The sequence below is a fragment of the Mastomys coucha genome, unplaced genomic scaffold (genome assembly GCF_008632895.1).
Source record: "Mastomys coucha isolate ucsf_1 unplaced genomic scaffold, UCSF_Mcou_1 pScaffold21, whole genome shotgun sequence".
NCBI classification, from domain to species: Eukaryota; Metazoa; Chordata; class Mammalia; order Rodentia; family Muridae; genus Mastomys; species Mastomys coucha.
Genome location: NW_022196904.1, coordinates 74,314,359 through 74,336,159, shown reverse-complemented (window position 1 = coordinate 74,336,159; position 21,801 = coordinate 74,314,359). Strand labels below are relative to the sequence as shown.

Below are 21,801 nucleotides of genomic sequence, written 5' to 3'. Positions count from 1 at the left end.
GAAGACCCGAAAGCCCAGACAGCCCAGGGCTGGCCCAGTTAAGTGACTGGTAGTAAGCAAAGTGTCTACCCCTCCAGGTCCTTGGGTGCCTCCCAGGGGGGCTTTCACAGGCCAGTGTGATCATTTTCTTCCTGTTACTGGTTTTTTGTTGTTGTTGTTGTTTTTTTTTTTTTTTTTTTTTTTTTTTTTTTTTTTTTGGTTTTTTGTCAGTAACAAAATTTCTTGTCTCGGTTGACTTCCAGAAATGGCTTCAGACATACCTGGATCTGTGACCTTGCCTGTTGCCCCCATGGCGGCCACCGGACAGGTGAGAATGGCAGGGGCCATGCCTGCCCGAGGAGGAAAGCGGCGATCCGGGTAAGCAGACTCAGCATTTCCAGGAACTGGACTTAGTAAAAGTTGAGCAATGCTCTTGACCTGTTAGAAAAGTATTGTTTTCCCCCTCCAGGAGCGTAAAAGCTCAGCAGTTTGCACCCTGTTTAGATTTTGCAAGATTCCTAAATATGCACATGATTTGCTTCTAAGTGCTCTGGGTCCTGGCACCCAGCTGGGAATTTCTGTTTGCTTGCCCTTGTAGTTACTATGCCTGCCATGGGATCCTGCTGGGCCTCACTTGTGCTAGCTCTCTGAAGAGAGGAGTCCACTCTTAACTGCCTGAACATTCCAGCCTCATTTGGCAGATCCAGCCCCAGGGACTGTAAATGATCTAACTGGGGCCCTTCAACCTTCCCTCCAATGCTCATCTTTCCTAGGAAGAATATGCAGGAATTCTTTTTAACAGGGCTCAGCACCTGAAGTCCAGCCAGATGTGTTCAATGTTGCTCAGACAATAAAGTGAATAAGTATTGTCGACTCAACTGGATCTGATAGGTCACAGACCAGTTTTGAGCAGATGAAACCAACACTGACACCTTCTTGTGCTGAATGATATCAGCATCTATACTCAGAACCCCAAATCAAACCAACCCAAGTCCTTCAGGAAAACATAACTGGTATTTTCCAGCTCAGTATATTACTCAGCCCTGTTTCCCATTGATGCTTTTTTCATCTTCAGTGTAGTTAATAAACAAGCTATCTCATGAGGTTGCTCAGTTTCTGGTCACACACTCTGCTCATGATTGCACCTATCCAGTGAGAACAGAGCACACCTTCGATAGCCCCAAGACTGCAGGCTGGACCCATGTTGAAATGGTCCAGCATTTTAATCCCAAGAGTCTCTTCCAAACCTTCTGATTCTTAAAAAGGCACAAAGGCAGGGTCTGGAATGGAGTGGGGACAGTTGAAACAGCACAGTATTTGAATGCCTTCCTGTGGCAAGGACTGCTGTGCCTACTGGTGTCTTTGGAAAGAAGCCTGGAAGGTGTGTGGTTACTGTGAGGATTCAGAGGGCTGAGAATCTGAGTTTGGTGGCGAAGCAGCCTCCCTTGGTCCTGCGCACTCTCCAAGGAAGTCAGTGCTATCTGCTGGGGCTGGGTCTCCTCAGTGGGTGCCACAAATAACTGCCTAATAAAGGCTGTAGCTTGCCTCCAGGCTGCCTGCACAGCTACCTGCTAGCTGAGCCATTGTTGTTGCTAACTGTGGACAAATGCTGCAGTTTGGATTGCTAAAAGAATGTGTATAGTGTTAAAACATCTATTTTTTCAATTCAAAAAATCCAAATGATTTCAAATGTTACTCCCTTAACTCACATTTTTTAGAGAGAAACCCCATTCTTCATCCTTGTCTGTCTCTAGAAGACACCAGACCAGGCTTTGCAGTGAACACTCTAGGTTGGTTCAAGTCTAGGCAAAATGCTCTTTCTACCCCACCCCATGCTGAAGACCCACAAGGCCTCCCTGTGCTGGGGTGAGTTCGTCTGGGAGCCTCTGCTTCCTTATGGTTTGGGCTGGTAGACACCCCAGGAGTTTTCCATCTTGGCCTGCAGGGTCCTGACCCAATCCTGGAGTACAGGAGATCCTGCTTTCTGCACTGCTTATGATAATTTGCTCTAGGACTGAGTTCCATATCTGAAGAATTCCCCCACAGCTGTCCTGTCCTGTCGCTTTAGTTCCTGTTCATTGCTGTGATACACCGTGACCAAGACAACTTAGAGAACAAGTGATCTGTTTGAGGGATAAGGATCCATCACCTCCACAGTGGGAAAGCATGGCAGCAGGCAGACAGTGCCAAGAAAGCAGAGGAGAGCTCACATCTTAAACCACAAACAAGAAGCAGAAAGGGGACTGGGAATGGCATGTGGCCCTTGAAACCTCCAAGCTGCCCAGTGACACACGGCCATACCTCCTAAGCCTACTCAAAAAAGGCCACCAACAGGGGACCAAGTATGAGTCTCAAATGTATGAGACTGTGGGGAACATGGCATCTCATTCAAAGCAATACACACATACACACACACACACATATACAAACACACACATATATCATATCATGTCTACCATGACACTAGAAGCCAGTGTAGACCCTGGGCAGGCTGGCACTTAGGCTTGAGTTTAGTTTCACATATAGCTGAAGAAGAGGAAGCAACCTATCAAGAAGGAAACAGAGATGAAGGTAGGTGGGCAGTGGCCTGGCACATGGTGGGACTGAGGCTCTCTGGAGGCAGATCAATGAATTGGACCTTCAGCAGGAAGCCTTTGTCATCTTTCTTGGAGTCTGTATGCTGCCTGCCCTTTCCTCCTGTAAGATGGTAGGAATCAGACCCCATGACTTAAAGATTCATCCAGGGTCTAAGAAGGAAACCACCTCTTTTACGAGACTTATTAAGTCTCGGGGCTTTCTTGCATCTGGCGTTTTATATATCTTTTCATGAAATTCTCGTATTGGCATCAAAAGGCTGATAGCTCCATCAGAGCCTTGTGCTGTGGCTGGCATTGACTGTTGTTTGTTATCATTGTCACCAGCTTGGTGTCTCCACCTGTTCTTCTGTTAAGATTGTGAGACATGCTTGAAGAGACTCAAAGAGAGGGGCATGGAAGAAGATGGGATATGAGGGAGAAAGCCCAGGACTGGCGTGCTCTGGCCTATTCCTTTCCAGGTCTCCCTCTCTCACCTGAGAGTGAAGTGTTCCAAGCGCTCACGACAGTCACTATTCCTCTCTAGTGCTTCACACCTCGTAGAGCTGGCCGCACTGACCTCTCGAGGACTTTGGATCCTCCTGGACACGTGCCTGACCTAGTGCTGTGAGTCCTTCCTGGCTGGGCTTTCTTCCCACTTCATGGTCAGGACTTAACAGTGAGCCTCTCAGCAGGGTGCTGCTCTCCTCCTGGCAACTGGGACACAGGGTGAAGGTTCAGAAGTTTTAGATTCTTTGCAAAGTAGCTCCACATGTGTGGGAGAAATGAGCTGAAGCAAATCACCTGACATACATTCTTCTTGTGACCTCCCTAAGCTCAGCAAGGGAGGGAGGCTCCCAACTGGGCAAACAGGCAAAAGCAGTGCTTTTAACCTCACTGAGAAAGTGACAGTGATGAGTTAATGGAGAAGCTGAAGCTAGCCATCAGGATGGAGGGTGGAGGCTGAAGACAGTGATGGTCAGGAATGTCAGTTCCTGCTACTGCCTTGTATCCTAAGCTTCTAAAACACAGCCACTGAGGGAAAATCCCAGCACATAGTAGATAAAGTCAGGAGACTCCGGAGTTCAAGGCCAGCCTGGGCTACATAGTGTGACCCTGCTTAAAAAATAAAAGAGAAAGAAAGAAAGAGGTGAGGAACAGAAAGAGAGGAAGGGCGGGGATATTCTCTGTGAGTGAGTGTTTCTGAAGTGGGGATATTTTCAGACATGCTGCCTCTGCTTTGCTCTGGGGTCCTGTGGCCAGCCACTGTTGGATAACTGTACTGGAATCATCTTCCTCTTTGCTTGAAAAGTGAATGCTTTGTGCAAACTCATATTTGACGCTGCACTGTTATTCTTAAACAGTACTGCTAGGGAGTCTCTCCTCACTTCTTTCTCACTTAAGTTATGCTGGGAAATGCCTATCCGAGCTTCTTGTTCAGGCTCCCTGACAGGGTCAACTACGTTTTCAGCTCACTGTCTGGAGACTCACTCATTCACTGTGCTGAGGTTTGTTTTGTTTTTGATTTTGATTTTTAGAGTGAATACAATAGGGCTTAAAATCACATTTTGATTTATTTTATTATCCAGATGTTTCATAATAAGAGAGAAACATAAAATACATAAAACAAAGGATGATTTACTATACTCCTCATAGCAGAAGAAATAAGCTCAGCTTATTGTAGTCATATTTAAAGTTGGACATGGTGGCAGAGCAAGTGTTTCGAACTTTTTTTTAGTCAGGGTCAGCGATGTGTGTGTGTGTGTGTGTTATTGCTGAGGGGTTAGTGAAACTGTGTGAGTGGATCTAAATACCCAAGTGGAGCTTCTGATTTATCTCCTAGGCTGGACCCACTTTATTTGCCTTTCCAAATTATTAACAGGGTTGCTATCTAAGTGTGAGTCCATGCACACACAAGTGGCAGGTGTTTCTCTCTATGCTGCATGTATGTGCTTGCATACATACTTGTGGGTGAGAAAGTATTGTTTCTCTCCGTGTTACATGTGTATGATTGCACATGTTTTCAGGTAGGAGTCATAGTTTCTTGGTCTTTAATTTTTCATATACAAGTCTTGACTCCAGGTTTCCAATGGACTCCAGTAAATTCAGGATCTAGACCATCCTTTTCTTTTACCTGCTGCTGGCCTGATCCAAAGCTTGCCTGGCAGAGCTGGACCCCTTTCTTACACCACTCAGTTCTCCCTATATCTATTCCACAGGGTATTATTAGGTAAAGAAAACCCTGTCAAAATAAGGGTGACCAACCATCCTGATTTATTTGAGACTGTTTCAGCACTAAAGTCCTGGAGTCCAAGAATACTTGGTCACTCCAAACATCTCATTGATCTTTAGGCCTGGAGTGAGGGCCAACTAGTCAATTATGTTTTGTAGGACTTTGATTATCCTAATCCTATCAAAGGTCTTTGAGATGGCTTAGTGGTACAGGTACTTGCCGCCATGCCTGATGTCCTAAGTTACATAACTATATCCACAGGTAGGAGAGAACCTAACTTCTCAGATGTCCTCTACCTCCACGGGAAAGCACAAGAGTACAAGAGTACAAGAGCTTTCTCTCTCTCTCTCTCTCTCTCTCTCTCTCTCTCTCTCTCTCTCTGTTATAGAAACTTTGATATCAAATTGAACTGAATGGAATTTTAAAGATAACTGAGCATTACACTCATTTATGGTTTTGATGAATCCATGCACAAATTATTTGGAATTTTGAAAACGTGGGGTTTTTATGAAGGCAGAGGTGACCTCTCCCTTTGTAAGCACTAGGTGGCAGTGTGGCTCTGCAAAATGCAACTGGCCTCAGTTAAACATTTTTGGTGGTTATTTCCCACATGTAATTTCCAGGAAGGTGAGATGATAGCTTAGTAATTATACAGGATATTAACGACTTTTCTTTATTTAGAATTCCCACATTCAGCTCCATTTGTCCTGTAGACAGCTCTGGCCCAGTGCTGGACTTCCGAAGCCATGCTTTGGAGAGTGGTACATGTGGTATATGTTCATCTCCCTGGTAACATGCATGCGGTCTTCTGTCTTTTCCCTTCGTCCTGCCCATCTCCTTTTCTCTTTGTACAGAGGAATTTCTTTCATTGCAACTGCCATTTTTTAGTGTGAGGACAGTTGGTTTTTGAAGGCCAAGGATCCAAGTGCATGAGGGATCCCATCAGGGAATTCTGGGCATGTCAAATCAGGCTGCACTGTATACAATCCAGAACAAAGACATGCAAAAGCTACCCACACTTCCTTCCTTTTGCCATATCTGATCCTAATTCCTAGATCCCTCAAATTACTGCAAAGCCTGGAGGTCACCACCATGCCCACTGGGACCTACCTTGTGGTGTATGTTTAAGGATGCTCTTTATGTGTAACATGACTGCCTCCTGGTGGCCTGGGTGTCCTGTGCATTTCCTGGATCACCTATTATCCAATCCCTTAGAGACTGGATAGGAAATGAAGTTCACCCTCCCTATGAGGGACCAGAAGGTCTGGCCTCTGTAGCTGTGGTCTTCTGGCACACGATCCATTCTTTGCTTGTTTATTGTTTGAGCAGAATAGCACTGTGTATTCTCCATTCTCATAATAAGCTGCTAAAACATGGAATTCCCCAGACCTAGCTGTCAGGCAACCAGCCTTCCTCCTGCTTGGATCATGAGACTATATCTCATCAAATCCTTCAGGCCTACTAAAAACACGCAGGGAAATTTAGGGTCTGCGAATGGATGCCGCACTCAAGAGCCACGCTTACTGTTGGTGTCTCATTTTCTTCAGCAGAAACTCTGAGTACACTTGACCCTGGTTAAGTTTCCCTCTGCCCTAACATCTTCTAGCCTGTGTGTGCTGACATTAGAAGCACTTGGGTTTTTAAGGATGATCATTTGGGGGTGTTAGTTAAGTAAGAGTTCACCAAAACATTGATGTTAACAGGGGGAGGCCCAGCAGAGAAGAATCTGAAGAATAATTCTGTGAGCTTCAACAGACAACCAGCTTGAGTGATTTTGGTATCAAATGTCCATTTCCTCCTCAACAGCTTGTTTTAACCCTAGGTGTAAACAGATTGATGTTCTTGAATGACCTTTGCCCTGAGGTTCATGGAGACTCACCAAGTCAAAAGCGGTATTCCTGTGCTCCACTGTCCCCTGATACTACATCATTGCCCTTTGAACTTACTATCTTCCAAATCCCTTGAGCAATATACCATAAAATTTAGAAATTAAGTGTTGATATAGAATACATGATGTGGATGGATGGGCCCACATACTCCAGAGATGATGGAAGACAAGAAATATTGACACCTTCATACAACGTGACCTGAGTCATCCATTGGTGACCTGAGAAGCGTTATAGGGGCATTCTATTGAGTATTCCCATTTCTGACCAGAGACCTTTCATTTGTGACTTTTTTCTCTTGAGACTCTAGGGACACTGTTTAGCACGGCCAAAGGTTGGAAGCATTGCACAGCAATGTGATGGGGTGAAAACTCCCCTGCTTTCACAGCTCATTGTAAGTCATAGAATCTTCTGAGCATTATAAGCATTGCTGACCTGTGGCTTTGACTTTTCAGAATGGACTTCGATGATGAAGATGGTGAAGGTCCCAGTAAATTCTCAAGGTGAGTTTATTTCACCTTTCTTAAGCTAGTAGCCAGCAGTCACCTGACTGTCATGAACAGGTACCTAGTGCCTTTTATCACTGAGTAAGCCATTGTCTGACCTTTGACCCTCTGGTGTATGCCTTGTTGAATGTGCATAGTTGGCTTAGTGGCAGGCAGCTATTAGTAATTCTGATGTGTCCCAAGCCTAGCCTGTGGTACATGCTTGAAATCTCAGCCATTGGGAGTATGAGGCAGAAAAATGGCAAATTTAAGACAAACTGCTATAGAGCAAGATTCTGTCAAAAAAAAAAAAAAAAAAACACCTCCATGGCAAATGGGGGAGGGTATAAACAATTAGTTCTTAATCTTGTTTGCCTTTATGTTAAACAGTGACTACTAACTTTAATGGACTCCCCTTAAAAACAAAAAAACTAGGGTTCAAGTATAGAGAGAATTATCAACATGAATCCTGTTTTGTTTTGTTTTGTTTTGTTTTAACCTATGGAAAATAAGGAGAAATACAGGAAATATGGAGCCTGTCTGGGTTGGTTTCAAGATCCTGACAATCAAACTAACCTGTATCAGGATCTTTGGCTAGCTCTGTGGCACTGGCCTGGGTGCAGCCAACCTTTAAGGAAGGCTCTCGGGTCAACAGTGCTGGTGGTATAAGGTAGAGCCATGCTTCCAGTTTGTTCTGTTTGGGGCATTTTGGAACACATGGACGTGTGCTGAAGGAAGATATCGTTCCTCCATTCTTACCATACTTGTCATCTGCACCATCTCCTTACAGCAGGCTTGCCTTAATGCCCCCATCCCTGAGAACCCTTTCTTGGTTATTGTTGATCTTAGACACTTGCCTCTGGTGATAGCTGCTAGCTACTGTATACATACTCCATTTGTACTGACAGTCTTGGATGTTTGAAGTAATTTTGAGCAGTGTGATGTCCCTACAGCACACTAGGCTGGCTGTCTACTTTTCTGCATGAAGGTCCTTTTGGTTCTTCATAACCATAACCAAAATGATAGCTGTAAATTAAGCAGTGTTCTCTACAAATGGAGGAGAAATGAATGATTTGTTCCTGTCCAAGGATTTCCAGCCTGCAAATCCATAGTAAATATTTCCTCATCTCATAAACTGCACACCCCCCACCCCCGAGACCAGGCTCATCCATTTCCCAGCTTCATCCTCAAATAAAGCATGAGAGATACAGTAAGAACACATTTTAACACATTAATGATCTTGGAATTTCCTATCAAAACAAGATATGAGCTTCAACAAGTATTGATTATCAACAACAATTATCTCTTCCTATGCAGATATGAACCATCTTCTTGGATGTCCAGGTCTCTAAAGGTGTATTTTACTAGCAAGGAGTACTCTGTTCCTGGAAATGAGCCTCTCTCTCTCTCTCTCTCTCTCTCTCTCTCTCTCTCTCTCTCTCTCTCTCTCTCTCTCTTTCTCTCTTCTCTCCTTTTCTCTCCTCTCCTTCCCTCCCTCCTTCCCGTCCTCCTTCCTGTTCCCCTCTCTCAATCTGCCAGAGCTTTTTCCTTGCCACACAGCCTCTCTGTAGAAGGAAGAATGACATTGAGTCCTGTATGTCAAAGTTCCCCTTGAGATTTCATATCATAGCATTTTAACCTCAGGAAATGGTAATGCGTGGTCTCAGAGCATAAACAGGAAGAGAAATATGGAGTGACATTTGCTTGACATTGCAGGTCAATGTCAGTGATAAAACAATAGTCAAGATACATGGAGTTCATTGCTTTGGGCCGGACTGTGAGGCGGCAGTGACCCCAACACTGTGTAATACTCTGAGCCTGCTAGTGAGTCACACGTTACACAGTCAAGTTCAAACCTTTTCCTCTATCAACCACATCCTTTCCTCTGTGCCTTAAAAATAAGAGAGAGAGATGGAATGTGCTTCCAACATGTGCTGTTACTTACAGAGCTGAGTTCATGGGACCCCAGAGGCACTGACTTCATTATAATAGAGCATTTGAAATAATCCATGGCTGAGGAACCTGTGGGCACATCTCAGTTGCTCAGAGTTGGGGAGACAACCAAGTACACGCCCTACCTTCCACTTAACCATCCAGGGTCTCCTGCCAGCCTTGGTAAGGTACACTCCAAGGCCTCTCCCATTTCCTGCTCCCATGCCTGCAGTCAATCCATAACAGTTCCTTCTGGCAAGGCCTTGGAGAATGTAGAGACAGTGATGCAAGCCAGTCCCATCCTTATTAGTTGATTCGTAATCTGAGCAGATGCACTACCATGATCTCTGTCCCCTGATCTGAGTCTGGTGATCATTCCCAGCTTTTCTCAAGGATGATCCTGGACCCATATGTTCTGCTTAACAACATACTTCATGCCTGGACCTTGGATTTGGGAAATATGGTCCAAGTCATAGCAGCTGACTCATGCTTCTTACATGATGGCCCCATTGAAGCAGAACTCAAGTGGTGCAGGAGGTAGACAGGAAGCTGTATTGTGCTGCCTGATCTCACGTGGACACTGTTAGGGAGCTGGGTGTTGATGTGGTTGCCTAAAGGGGACAGTAACAAAGAGCCCTCAGGGTGGTAGCAATGGGTGACAGGAGCCTCAAAAGAGGAGCTCTCTTTGCTCAATAGGTTCAGGAATGGAGATACAAAGCTTGGTTTCCTTTCCCAGCATGGCCTCAGGAAGCAAGCAGCCTTTGCTTGGGGCACTCAGCTTCACTTCTGTTCCCTCTTGACTTCCACTACAACTCGCAGCACACAGGGATGAGCTCTCTGTCTCTACAAGACTCTGATCACCCACCAGAACAAACACAAACCTCCCTAGTGGACACCAGGACCTGGTGGCATCCTCAAAGGGTCAGCATCCTGACGGCACACCCAATCTACAAGCCTGCACTCAGAGTGAGGCCCAAGCGCCTCACAACACCGGGCAGCCCAAGGTGGCTTCCCACTTTAATGTCCCAGGATGTTCCTGTGTTACAGGTGACATTGGTTGCCACCAGTGGGAAGTGGCATTTCAAGTATTGTTTCAGTGTGTGGACAGCTGACAGTCCCAAGCTATCATCAAAAGTCAATTACACATCAGCCTCTCCATGTACCTTATACTTGGAGAACCAGATCTACATCAAACACCTTCTCCGTGTGTCAAGTGAGGCAGTGAGAGGAGCTCAGGCTTAGCACATGACTGCATGGCTCCTCTCACTCAGTCCTGCCTTCAGTGTCTTAGGTTCTGGAGTTGCTGCATGTATCCATTGAGACTTCTATTTAGGGAGTCCTCCTCATCACATACTTTCATACCATCCTGTATAATCTTAGCCTTTAGGCCACAGAAGAACGGCACCATGATTGTGCCAGCACCTCCTGGAGGTCATGAAGAAAGTTTTTGAAGTGCCACCATTTCATAAATGTAAATCAAAATGGTTGACACCTTCTCCCCACTCCCCACGACTCTAAGTAAACTCACACAGCTAGCTACACCTCCTTCTTTGCTCTTAATTCCTCCAGTTGTCCCCCCTGGGGGGAAAGCTCTAGCTCTTCTTGGTCCAGCAGAGTTGTCATTTCCTCCCGTAACCCAGCTGTCCTTGCTGCAGAGTCCTGACCCTCTTCCCACATATGTAGAGGCAGATTTCCTTACTGATGCTGCCTGGCTCCCAGCAATTATGAGTGCTCATAGATACCACCTTCACAGGCCTAACAGATGGAGCCCACTGTCCCTCCCCTGAGGGGAGAAGATGGACTTAGCCTAGTAAATAGGGTCTTAAGGAGGTGCCTTTCTATTTTCACAAGATAGCATTCCCTTACTTCTGTATCCTTGAGGGCTTCAAAATGAAATCTTACACATCAATGCATACCATTTGATTCTCAGATCTTGTTGCCGGGCAACTGGCAGTTCTCAACTCTTTTAACACACTGCTAGTAGCTCAGGCTTCTTTCATAGAAAATGTAAGATTCTTGTATCATTTCCTGCACTGGTCAGTGAGTGTGATTTCCAGCATTTAGATATTGCTGTAATCGTTTTCTTACTTTTCCTTAGTCCACGCATTGAATTTATCTATGGATCCATCAGAGAACCTCACAAAGACCCCTCCCAATGTTTATAGAAAACTTGGTCCATAGCAATATGGCATTGTTGGTTACCACAGACACTATCTGAAAGCTTTAGGCGTGCCTCTGTAGGTTTGGGGTCACTACTGAAGGACTTTAATGGATCACACTTGCATTTAGAGACCTTCCAGTCTGTCTACAATATAGAAATGCAAGAGGAGGCTTAGCCACGTGGTTCAGGTGGTAATAGCTGCTATGGACATGGGCATGGAGAAGGGAGAAGAGTCAAGAGGTTTCTGCAAGAGTTTGGCTAACAGAAGTTTGTGGTGAAGGAGCTGTTCGGCATGTGCTGGACTAGAGATAAGTCAGAGGAGACATTGTGTTCTTATGATTCAGAGGGGTGCTGAATGACAGAATATGGACTGGGGAGAGGGGAGAAGAGGACCCAGAGAGAAGTGTGTGGGGCTGTGGGACATCCCAAGGTCAGAGTGAGTCTCCAGATGGGGCGGCAGGGTCTCCTTGAGGGTTGCTCTGCACAGAGAGGAAGCCTGTTTTACATGATTCCACAGGAACATGCAATGGGGTGTGGAGGGAGCTCTGGGTCCTGCATGAATCATCTTCTGCTCAGAAGTGCATGACCTTCTTGTCTGGCTTCTCCTTACATCATCAGCCCATGAACTCTTAGAGTATCACCTCTGAGTGGCCCCAGGAAGGTGGCAAGGTGGAGTTATCACCTCTGGGAGCTCTCCCTGTTTCAGGCCTCCTGTACAAATGTCCACCTGAAGAACATGGTCTGCACTATATGACTGGCTTTGTGGTTGTGGAAGGCGAGGAGGAAAGGGACTCTGGTATCTCCATGGCAAGACTCCTGCCTGTCCTCAAGAGCTAGCAGTCCTCTGCATCAAGTTATCTGGCTTGTAGATACCCCACCCCAACCTCTTATCTGGTTGACTCTTTCTACCCCTACTCAGGAAGCTCTGCCTACTTATGCCTGGGGGAGATAGACTTTCCTGACCCTGGGGAGCCTTTCCTACAAATGAGAACATTACTGCTTCACTGGCATCTTTCCAGTTAATCACCTTTGGGTGGGGTTGGCCTAAGGAGTCTGCTTGCTGGTCTTAGCCTGTCTTCCTCCTCTCTCCTACATGGCTCATCTATCTCTGTCAGCCACAACATTGTGGCCCATTGGCCCATTAGATTTCTCACTGTGGTCTGGCCTGTTCCCCAGTTTCCCAAGTTCCTCAGTTTCCTCTTGCACCAGGTCTGCTTTTCCTACCGGAATGTCTCTTCCTCGCTCGATGCTTCTTCCCAATCCTAGACCTTCCTTTGACCCCCGAGATAAACCCTCTCCCCAGAGCACACCTCCTTTTTCTGCTGCCACAGAGGTCTAACTCTGCCCGTTGTCGCTAACCCCTTCTAGTCTCTCCTTTCTATGTCTTCTTCTCACCTGCCTTTTACCTTCCGAGGCCTTTCCTTCTGAGCATGGCATCCGATCACACCTCTGGGTTCTGCTGTGCAGTCTGGATGTTTACATCCCTATTTTATGTCCCTGCTGCTTGAAGACCATATTAGGCTTTCTTGTTTTCTTTGCCATCCTCTACCCATTGTGGGGCTGGCTCAGGACTCTTGAATGGAAATTATGTTCCAGAAGGCTCACACCAGTCCACCACAGGGACTGCTGTTTCTACAGAGTTTCTCTCTGTGTGTTTCTCAGCACACACACAGCATGCTCATTGTCATACCTTTGGGCCTGATCGTCATGTTGTCCCGCTTCCTGGAGTGTAAGGCTGATGAAAACATGCAGTGTGTGGAGCATCCTTGCCTGGGGATCTTTTCTTATTGTTGGTGTTACTTTCCTTCCCAAAGAAGCCAGAAAGCCCTCCATTCTGCAGCAGCAGCAGCAGCATGAGGTGTGTTTTTAGACTCTGTTTCATCCCAGGGAATACCAAGTATATTGGATGAGGTTGGCTGTTACGCTCTTTTGAGCCTAAAGGTAATAAATAACTCGAGGCAGAAATATTCTCCCAGCTCTTCTGGGGGTTTTCCATTTTAAGGATCCCAGAAATGGAATTGGGTAGTTCCTTGAAGTATTTTTTTAATTGATTATTTGTTAATAAGCCAGGATCACACCTGTTCTGTTACTATGCTGCAGGAAATACACTGAGTGAAAAAGAAAGGCATGTTCACAACTTTATATGAAGTGAATCTGCATCATCAGCGGTCTCCTTAGTGACACAAAGAATAATAAGCTTGCGATGTGTTAGATACTGCAAGCCCATTGTCAGCTGAAGGTATTGCTAAAGACAAAGGCATTTAATACAGCCCTGGCTAAGCATCTCAGCCTGGCTTGGACAACCTTTAGCCAGATGAGAACACTCACATCAGTTTGTGGCTAGCTAAGCATCCAAGACATCCCTACTTTATAGTAGGGTGCTAAGGATTCATAAGATATATTGAGTGTATTGAAGGTAAAAGGAGCATGGGTGTGTGGGTCATCATTGGGTGCTTTATGTATTTTGAGGTACAGTGTCCACTGAATGGATTATCACCATCAAAGAATTGAAGGAGTATAAGTTGGAGGCTATCTTATAGTGAGTGTTTCATGTCATGAGGGCAATAAGCCACATGGATAAGTAGTCAGGAGCTACATTTGTAAATGTGTATCCACACATTCATGTTTAAGATCATGCTTGTACACCGAAAGCCTGCTAGAAACTTTTAATCTTCCGTCTTCCCTGGTCTTAATTTTGCATGTTCCAGAAAAGCCCATAGGTGTGTGTGTGTGTGTAATTTCGGAAGGGCCTGTATGTATTTAGAGAAGGAGGCCACAGAGGTCCTTGCACCGCACACATAGACATGAGCTCACAGATATGTCAGGGCTTTAGTCCACAACTACCCAAAGCACTGAGCCATTATGACTTAGGTCCAGGAATTTGGCTATCCCATTTTAACAGGGTTTTATTTTATCCCAATGTCTGCTGACCGGCCCCTGGTCTGATCCTTCTCTTTTTCCCTCCCCCTGACCTCTTGCTTTCTGGGAAGAGAGAACCACAGTGAGATTGAGCGGCGCAGGCGGAACAAGATGACTCAATATATTACGGAACTCTCGGATATGGTTCCCACCTGCAGTGCACTGGCTAGGAAGCCAGACAAGCTGACCATTCTGCGCATGGCGGTCTCGCACATGAAGTCCATGAGGGGCACTGGCAACAAATCTACTGATGGCGCATACAAGCCTTCCTTCCTCACTGAGCAGGTACCCCAGCTTTCCTCTTCTGGTGTTGTGGCCAGTGGGGATTGGAGAGATCCTTAAGGTCACAAGCCTGAGATAAGTTATGTAGGAGCATGGAGTTGGGGAAGGGGTGAAGGCAAGAAATTTGGCTTCCATTCTTCATCAGGAAGTACTCTTCAAGAGTGGCAGATCTACCTATCATCTGCTCTTTTAGCTTCCATAAACCTCAGTGAGGAGTAGCTTAAAACACAATGTGATGAGCATGCTGATGCAGGAAGATGGCAGTGATACCATAATCCTTATGTAAGGGTAGCGAGATAGCCATGCCATCAGAGTCACAACAGCAGTGACGGTATCGTCTACAGGCATGCATGGTCCTGGTCCAAGTTGCATCTTTCTGTGCTATTCATTTACTTTAGCTGACAAGCCACTGCTCTTCATCTGTTTGACAGGTGAAGAAATCAAAGCTTAGAGAATTTCCCAGGGTTAGTTGCTTAGAGAAGGAACCGGAGACTGGTCTACGAGGCTTCCCTAGAGCCATGTTTTTACACCCATGTTAACTGGGGAGAAGAAAAGCATGAGATAGCAACACATCATCAATAAATGGGTTTGTGTGAGCCTGGAGGCCTGTCTTCTGAATCCTTGTCTTTCACTTGGTGATCACAGTGAGCATCAGCTTCAGTTGACTTGTCTAACTAAACATAAAGCTTTGACTTTCTGGTTTCCATAGCTTTCCTAAGATAAATGAGCTGATGGATTTGGTGGAAAGAGGTGAAATTACATGGTTGTCAAAGGTGTTAATTTGAAAGTACCAAGTATCTCATGTGTGGAATCTTGAGTAATGGAGTGTTTAACAAGGCAGAATGTGAGGCCAGAATGAAATTGAGAGGAAAGGACTGGGTTGTACCAGAGGCTGTGCTCAGGACAAAGGCTGTGAGGGAATCATGGACTGAGCACAAAAGAGCTCAGCACAGGGACTCTTAAGAGAGGCATGGTGTGTGCAGAGGGAGAGTGGAGAAGGCACAAGGGGTCATTAGCTGTGCGGTGCAGAGCATCTTTCCATGTTGTGACAGCAGGTGTAGAGGAACAAGGAAAATAAACCAGCATCATTGCCCTCTGTCCTGCACAGATGTTTTGGCAGGTGCCTTACCTACTCTGACCCCCTTTCAATCCTCCCAGGGCTCACTTTGTCCTTCATGTTGAGAGTTTCAGGAAGAAGATAGCAGTCATGTTTGGTCTTAGATAGAGAGCCTGGTGGTGCAGGTACGGCCTTCTATCCTCATTCCCATCTCTATAAAAATGAAAAGCATGCTAGCCCCCAGCCCAGTGAATGTGTTGAGGAAGGCATCCCTCTGTAGACTATTTAGCATGGGGATGTTTCTATAATGAAGATTAATGGTGAGGCATGACCTGCTGGGAATTAAATAGTACTAACACTAGAGTCAGGATTATAAATGTTTTCCCTGAATTTATTTAATCCTTACAAAAGGACTCTAAGTGACTACAGGAAGACTGCAGAGAGAAAGCAACTTGTGCCCTGTCCATGCTTCTCTCTTGGTCACATGCACATTTACAGAGTCCTCCTATGTGGCAAACCCTTACTTAACCCTGTACACCAGAAGCTCATTTAACCCCCAAAATAGTCGCTGAAAGAAAGGCTTTCTGGAATATCAGAAGCCAAAGCCATTAAATACCATGCCAGAGTTGTAAAGCTAAAAGGAAGGACATGGATGGGGTCTTTTTTACTCCCAAACCCATACTGATTCACAGGAGAAATGAGGAAAGGCCAGTTATGAACAATGTGCTCTCAGATGATGAACCTCAAGAGAGAGGGTGGGAAGAGATGAGTGAAAGCAACTCTCTCCCGTTAGACCTTTGCAAACGGTAAAAACACATACATAGACAAAGCCACACAGCTTCCTCCAGTGACATAGAGTTCTCTCCTCCCCCACACATCTTACCCCAGTTTTCACAAGGATCTTCCTGTTGGGAAGATTTTTTTCCTGAAACAGAGAATAAAAATGCTGATGTTCTTAGAGCCACAGACACATCTGAGAGACACAGGATACAGAAGTGCACATGGGAAATCCACAGAGCAAACCTTTTGGTTGAAAAATGCTTGTGCCATCTGCATCCACCCTGGTTTCCCAGGCTGGATGTGTTTGAATTGCTTCCCAGTCAGTGCCTGCATAACACCACAAAGTTCCTCCTAGGCTGTGTTCCCAGAAGACCAGGGTCTTCTAGGGCTTGGTCACCAGGACATCACTCTGACCAGAGGCTCTGGATTCTATCTTTTGATTCCTCTCAGGTGCCCCTGACTGTTGTGTGGTAACCATTGCATGTGAGATTGCATTTGAACATTTCAGTCTCGGATAGGGAGAATGGTTGCTGACCGCCGAGGATGATTTTGTTCTTTGGGGCCTGGACAGTGACTGAGGAGGTTGGAGTGGTGGGTAGACTCTGGTGTTTGTGGAAGTTAGCTTCACACCTTCTGCAGGCCAGGTATTTTATTTAGCTTGAGGAGAAAGGGTGTAGATAGTTACAACTGAGCTGCTTTTAGGCATGGATATCTCATTGTATCAAAGTTGCCTCGTTTGTGACCCCTGAGGTGACAGTAGGCTACCTGCTGCTCATCTCTCAATCCAAAACACGTATGTGCCTTTAATGACCATCATATGTCTGGTAAGCCTGGTAAGAAGAGGCCAGTACAGCAGCCTCTTCTCAGTGTTCAGTGATGTGCCTAGTTCACTGTTCTCTGCTGCTTCCTGTGCTGTCTTGGTGTGCTGAGCTTGGTAAGAGCTTTCAGAGTCCTGGAACTCCAACAGACATGTAGAAGTAAGGGGATAGCCTCATATACAGTGCCAGAATTGAGCTGGCACATGCAAGAACAAAAGGAACAAGAGGAACAAGAGTGCAATGTTCCCACACGAGGGAAGACTCTTTCTTGTCTCTTTCCACCCTCCTTCCTTCCTATCTACGACATTTCTTGCCATGCACAGGGTGCTGGGCCCTTCTGCAGTATCGTGACTGCAGTTTCACTAAACGAGGGAAGTGTTTCAGGAAAATGGCAACTCAGCCACTCCTGATTATCATTGCCTGCTCTCTCATCTCTCTATGCTGGAAACATCCCTGCTCACTCTCTCCAAGAAAAGACAGTGTATTTTAGAGATGGTACAAGGTTTGTTCATTTTTCTAAAAAAATAAGTTAAACGGGTGAAATAATGTTCTTCAACACAACCACTTGTACAATAAGCAGCTACATGCAGAAAGTTGAAGTTGAAGACAAGATAATTGATCTAGATATGTTAGTACACTTGCTAACCATGGCCTTTCCTCCCCAGGAACTAAAGCATCTCATCCTTGAAGCCGCTGATGGATTTCTGTTTGTGGTGGCAGCCGAGACAGGGAGAGTAATCTATGTGTCTGATTCCGTCACTCCTGTCCTGAACCAGCCACAGTCAGAATGGTTTGGGAGCACACTCTATGAGCAGGTGCACCCTGATGATGTGGAGAAACTGAGAGAACAGCTGTGCACTTCAGAAAACTCCATGACAGGTCAGTGTAGCTTTCTTGGTGTGGCTGTTTGAGCTTAAAAATTGTTCTTTTGGTGTTGGTGGTGGTGGGGTGCATATATTTAATACTAGCACTCCTGAGGCAGAGGCAGGCCAGTCTGGTCAACAGAGTGAGTTCTAGGACAGACAGGGCTACACAGAGAAACCCTGTTTCAATTTAAAAAAAAAAAATCTTCCGGTAAACACATTGGGAAGCTATAAGTCATAAAATATCCTAAAGGTGAGGTGATGTATTTTATTTAGTTCTGTATGGCTTCATTCACAGTATCTTCAATTTTTAGAATGTCACTTTTATTCTGTATTTTACCTATAATTAGTACATGTGGCCAACAGGAGGCGATCTTGCCACATTAGTGAGACCCATATGTTCTCTATGTATCACTGTTATCCATCACTTACAAACCATCCTTTAACCACCTGAAATACAGTTCTTTATTGAAACATTTAAGTAAGTCATTTCTACTATAACAGACCCTTTCTTCAAAATCACTTCTCTGTACAAAAATGTGCATTTAGATCTGCAGAATTCAGTGGGGAAAGAGGGCTGGAAGTAAAATACTCCATAGCAGATATAAGAAAAAGTAGGAACTTACAGAAAATGCCAGCATGATTTTAGGTGACAAGTGGAAATTCCTAAGTATTATTAAGCATGGTTCTTGGCCCAGAAAAGGACACATTTGGTTGAGGAAAGGGGTCTCAGAAGATGTTGTCACCTGTGTGTTCTCATGAAATGCCACCAGGACAGCCATGAGAAATCAGCTAGAGAGTTTTAGCACCAAATGTAGATAATCATGGTAAGTTGAGATTCCTTTTGATAGTTTTGTAGTTGTCCAGGATATGTGAGTGGTGTGGCTCTCTGTGTGGTTAGGTTCAGCCAGGTGCAGTTTTCTGTGTTTATCTACTATTTCCCGTGGGTAAGCAAACACAAAACTCACATTTTTCTCCAATTGTTCCCTAACATATCAGTCAAATCAGAACAAATGTATATTTTCATAACTGAAGTTATAGATGTGTTCTATGAAAGTATTTGCATTCTTTTCTATAACACACATTTGTGATATATTCCTCCCTGACGGCACTGTGTGTGGCTGGGGTTCTCATTTATATCTAGTACAGTGCTAACTTCTGATGGTTTGCATGTAGTAGCCTCTCAGCAGAAGCCTAGTGAATAAGTGAGTCATTGTTCACTATAGTCACCTCAGCCCTCTATGGCACATCTCATAGTCTGGATAACTCCAACTGCAGGAATTGACTTTCTTTCATAGTTTGGAGGCTGGAAACTCAGTCTCTTAGGCCATTTCGTCTGAAACAAACTACTATGAGCTGTGCATATTTAAATGTAGATATGGGGCTGAAAAGATGGCTCAGTGATAAAGAGCACTTACTTGCTTCTCTTCCAGGGGACCTGAATTCAGTTCCCAGGATTCACATTGGGTAGCTCATAATGCCTGTAACTCCAACTCGAGGGGATCTAGTGCCCTTTTTTGGCCTTTGCAGGCAACTGCACTCACATTCATACCCAGATGTACAAGTTAGAAATATATATATATATATATATGTATATATATATATTCTTGTTTATATGTATATTCGTGTTTATATATATATTCTTAGAGTTTTAGAGATTAGGAAGTCTAGAATCAAGCTGAAAGTAAATATGTCTGATGAATGCTCACTTTCTGGCTCCTGTGTGCCTCTAGCTATATCCTCATAGGGTAGAAAGGACTGTCACAGTCACAAGGGCTCCGTGCTCATGACCTACTACTCCCACCACCCTGGGGATTAGGATGTGAACCTGCCAAGCTGCATCAAACATTGAGTTCATTTCCTCTAGGATCATGGTGTCAGCAGGGTTACCTCTCTAGGGACCTCTTGTTACTTTCCAGAGGCTTCCCTTTGACTCCTCCACGATCTTTTTTCTGTATACATTCCTAGTCTTTCGAAGGATACCAGTCATATGACCTAGTTTTACCTTAATTACTTCTTTAAAAGCCATACTCCAAAAGCAGTCATATTCTGACATTCTGGGAGTTAAGACTTCAACCTATGAATTAATGAGGGTGGGTAGCAATTCTACCCATAACACTTAGAATCAAATCAAAGTTAGTGGTGTCCAAACTGGCAGACCTTGCAGTCTCTGAAGGAGTTGTTTTCTTCAGGACTGGTAATCTATGGATAGAGATTTAGCATGGGGATAGGAATGGTGTCTCAGCCATCTCATCATAAAGAACACTGCAAGCTCAGACTCCGGAAGACACTGTTGCTCCCTGCTGGGCTGACATTGTAAGGAGCACAGATTGTACATTTCATCACTTGGGACTGTGAGAGAGAAAGAAGTAAGCCAGGAAGTGTTGGTTTAAAAGCTGAAGTCACCTCCTCTGGAAAGAACTGGTTTTCCCCAGATTCTCTGTACTTGGCCACAGGATGTGGCTTCTTCAAACCCATCAGGAGACCCAGATGGCAGGAGAAGTGGTGGCCAAAGGTAGTGCAGGTTCAAGCCAAGGTGCTACCGACTGACTCATCAGAGGCTAGTGGATATTTCTGTGTGAAATCTTTATGTATCTGGCTGAGTAGGGATGGCTTTGGAGGGATTGTGAGCCGTAGTCACAGTAGCCAGAGCTAGCACTGTATGGTTGTTCTCCCAGTGCGCTGTGGACAGTCAGATCTCTGAGCTCTCTTGCTAGCCTGGCCCCTCTTGAAAAGAAGATGGGATTGGATGTGTGGGTCCTGATCCTTAGGGTGTGAGAAAGCCCAGACTTCTTTTATAGAGTCACATAGTGAAATGGCCTCTCCTAGGATACACACAAGACTGTTGAGCTGAGGAACACTGCTTGAAAGAGCTCTTTGCAGCCAGGCTGCATGTTGACAGGCATGAGCCTCACTGGTTGGTGCCCAGGACAGACTGGAGGTTGATTATTGAACATCCAAAGGGTGCATTTAATATAAAATTTTTCATTAAATAGTCTTAAGGATTACTTGGACAAGGGTCTCAAATTCTGTCTATGAAGCTCTGTGATCTGAGGTCAGAAATAAATAAATACGGGCCACTTGGGGGAGTTATGGTGACAGATGCAGGGTCAGGGAACTAGGGAAGGCCTGCTGGTATCTTAAGAACAGACAAACCCTCCCTTAAAGGAGACTCCCTCTTCTAAATCTCTCTCCTAGGAAGTGGATGTCCCATTCATTGGGCCTGCAGCACCTTCTGTACTGAACATAATCTGAGGAGGGAATGTTTTGTGTTTGCACAATGAGAGAAGGAACAGAGGAGCCAGCACAGATGTACAGACTGCTCTGTTGGCCTAGGCACCTAGAAAGTGATGTTTTTACAGAAATGTGGTATCTAGAAGAGATAGTGGGGTTCTTTATTGAGTTAAATCTTTCCATAGCTAGTCAGGTGTGACCAAGGGTGGTAAGAAGAGTCTTGGAAGCACCACAGAAGTGTGGATTGCTGCAGTGGTTTGGTCCTTCTGTGAATGAGTGCTGGACTCTAATCTTATTGAGAGTCAGTGATGGCACCCTCATGAAGCTGGCAACAGCAATGTTGAAAATAGACATAGCCACAGAAAGGGAGCTGAGAGACTACGTTTTGCGCTGGTCTTTTCTTGGTGATCTTGGGAAGTTCCTTTCTTCTGTTATCTTTTTTCTTCTCCCAGAACAAGAGAGATTCCTAAGGCTCTTTCCAGCTCTGAATTTATTCTCTCATCTAAAGTTTCCAAATAGAATCTAATCCACTACTAAGAAAATAGAAGGGGGAGAGGGGCTAAATCCTGGAGCAGTAATACAGTAGGCCAGCACTGCAC

General features: G+C 45.1%; 1 protein-coding gene across 3 annotated transcripts in view; it reads left to right on the top strand.

Moving 5' to 3' along the window:
• Arnt2 (aryl hydrocarbon receptor nuclear translocator 2) overlaps window positions 1–21,801 on the top strand; it is a 163,779-nt gene that overhangs the window by 47,654 nt on the left and 94,324 nt on the right. For all 3 annotated transcript variants that reach the window (XM_031387232.1, XM_031387230.1, XM_031387231.1), the window contains exons 2-5: window positions 243–357; window positions 7,127–7,174; window positions 14,240–14,453; window positions 17,771–17,984. In XM_031387232.1, the coding sequence (XP_031243092.1) occupies window positions 243–357; window positions 7,127–7,174; window positions 14,240–14,453; window positions 17,771–17,984 (591 nt within the window). The remainder of the gene's footprint in view (window positions 1–242; window positions 358–7,126; window positions 7,175–14,239; window positions 14,454–17,770; window positions 17,985–21,801) is intronic.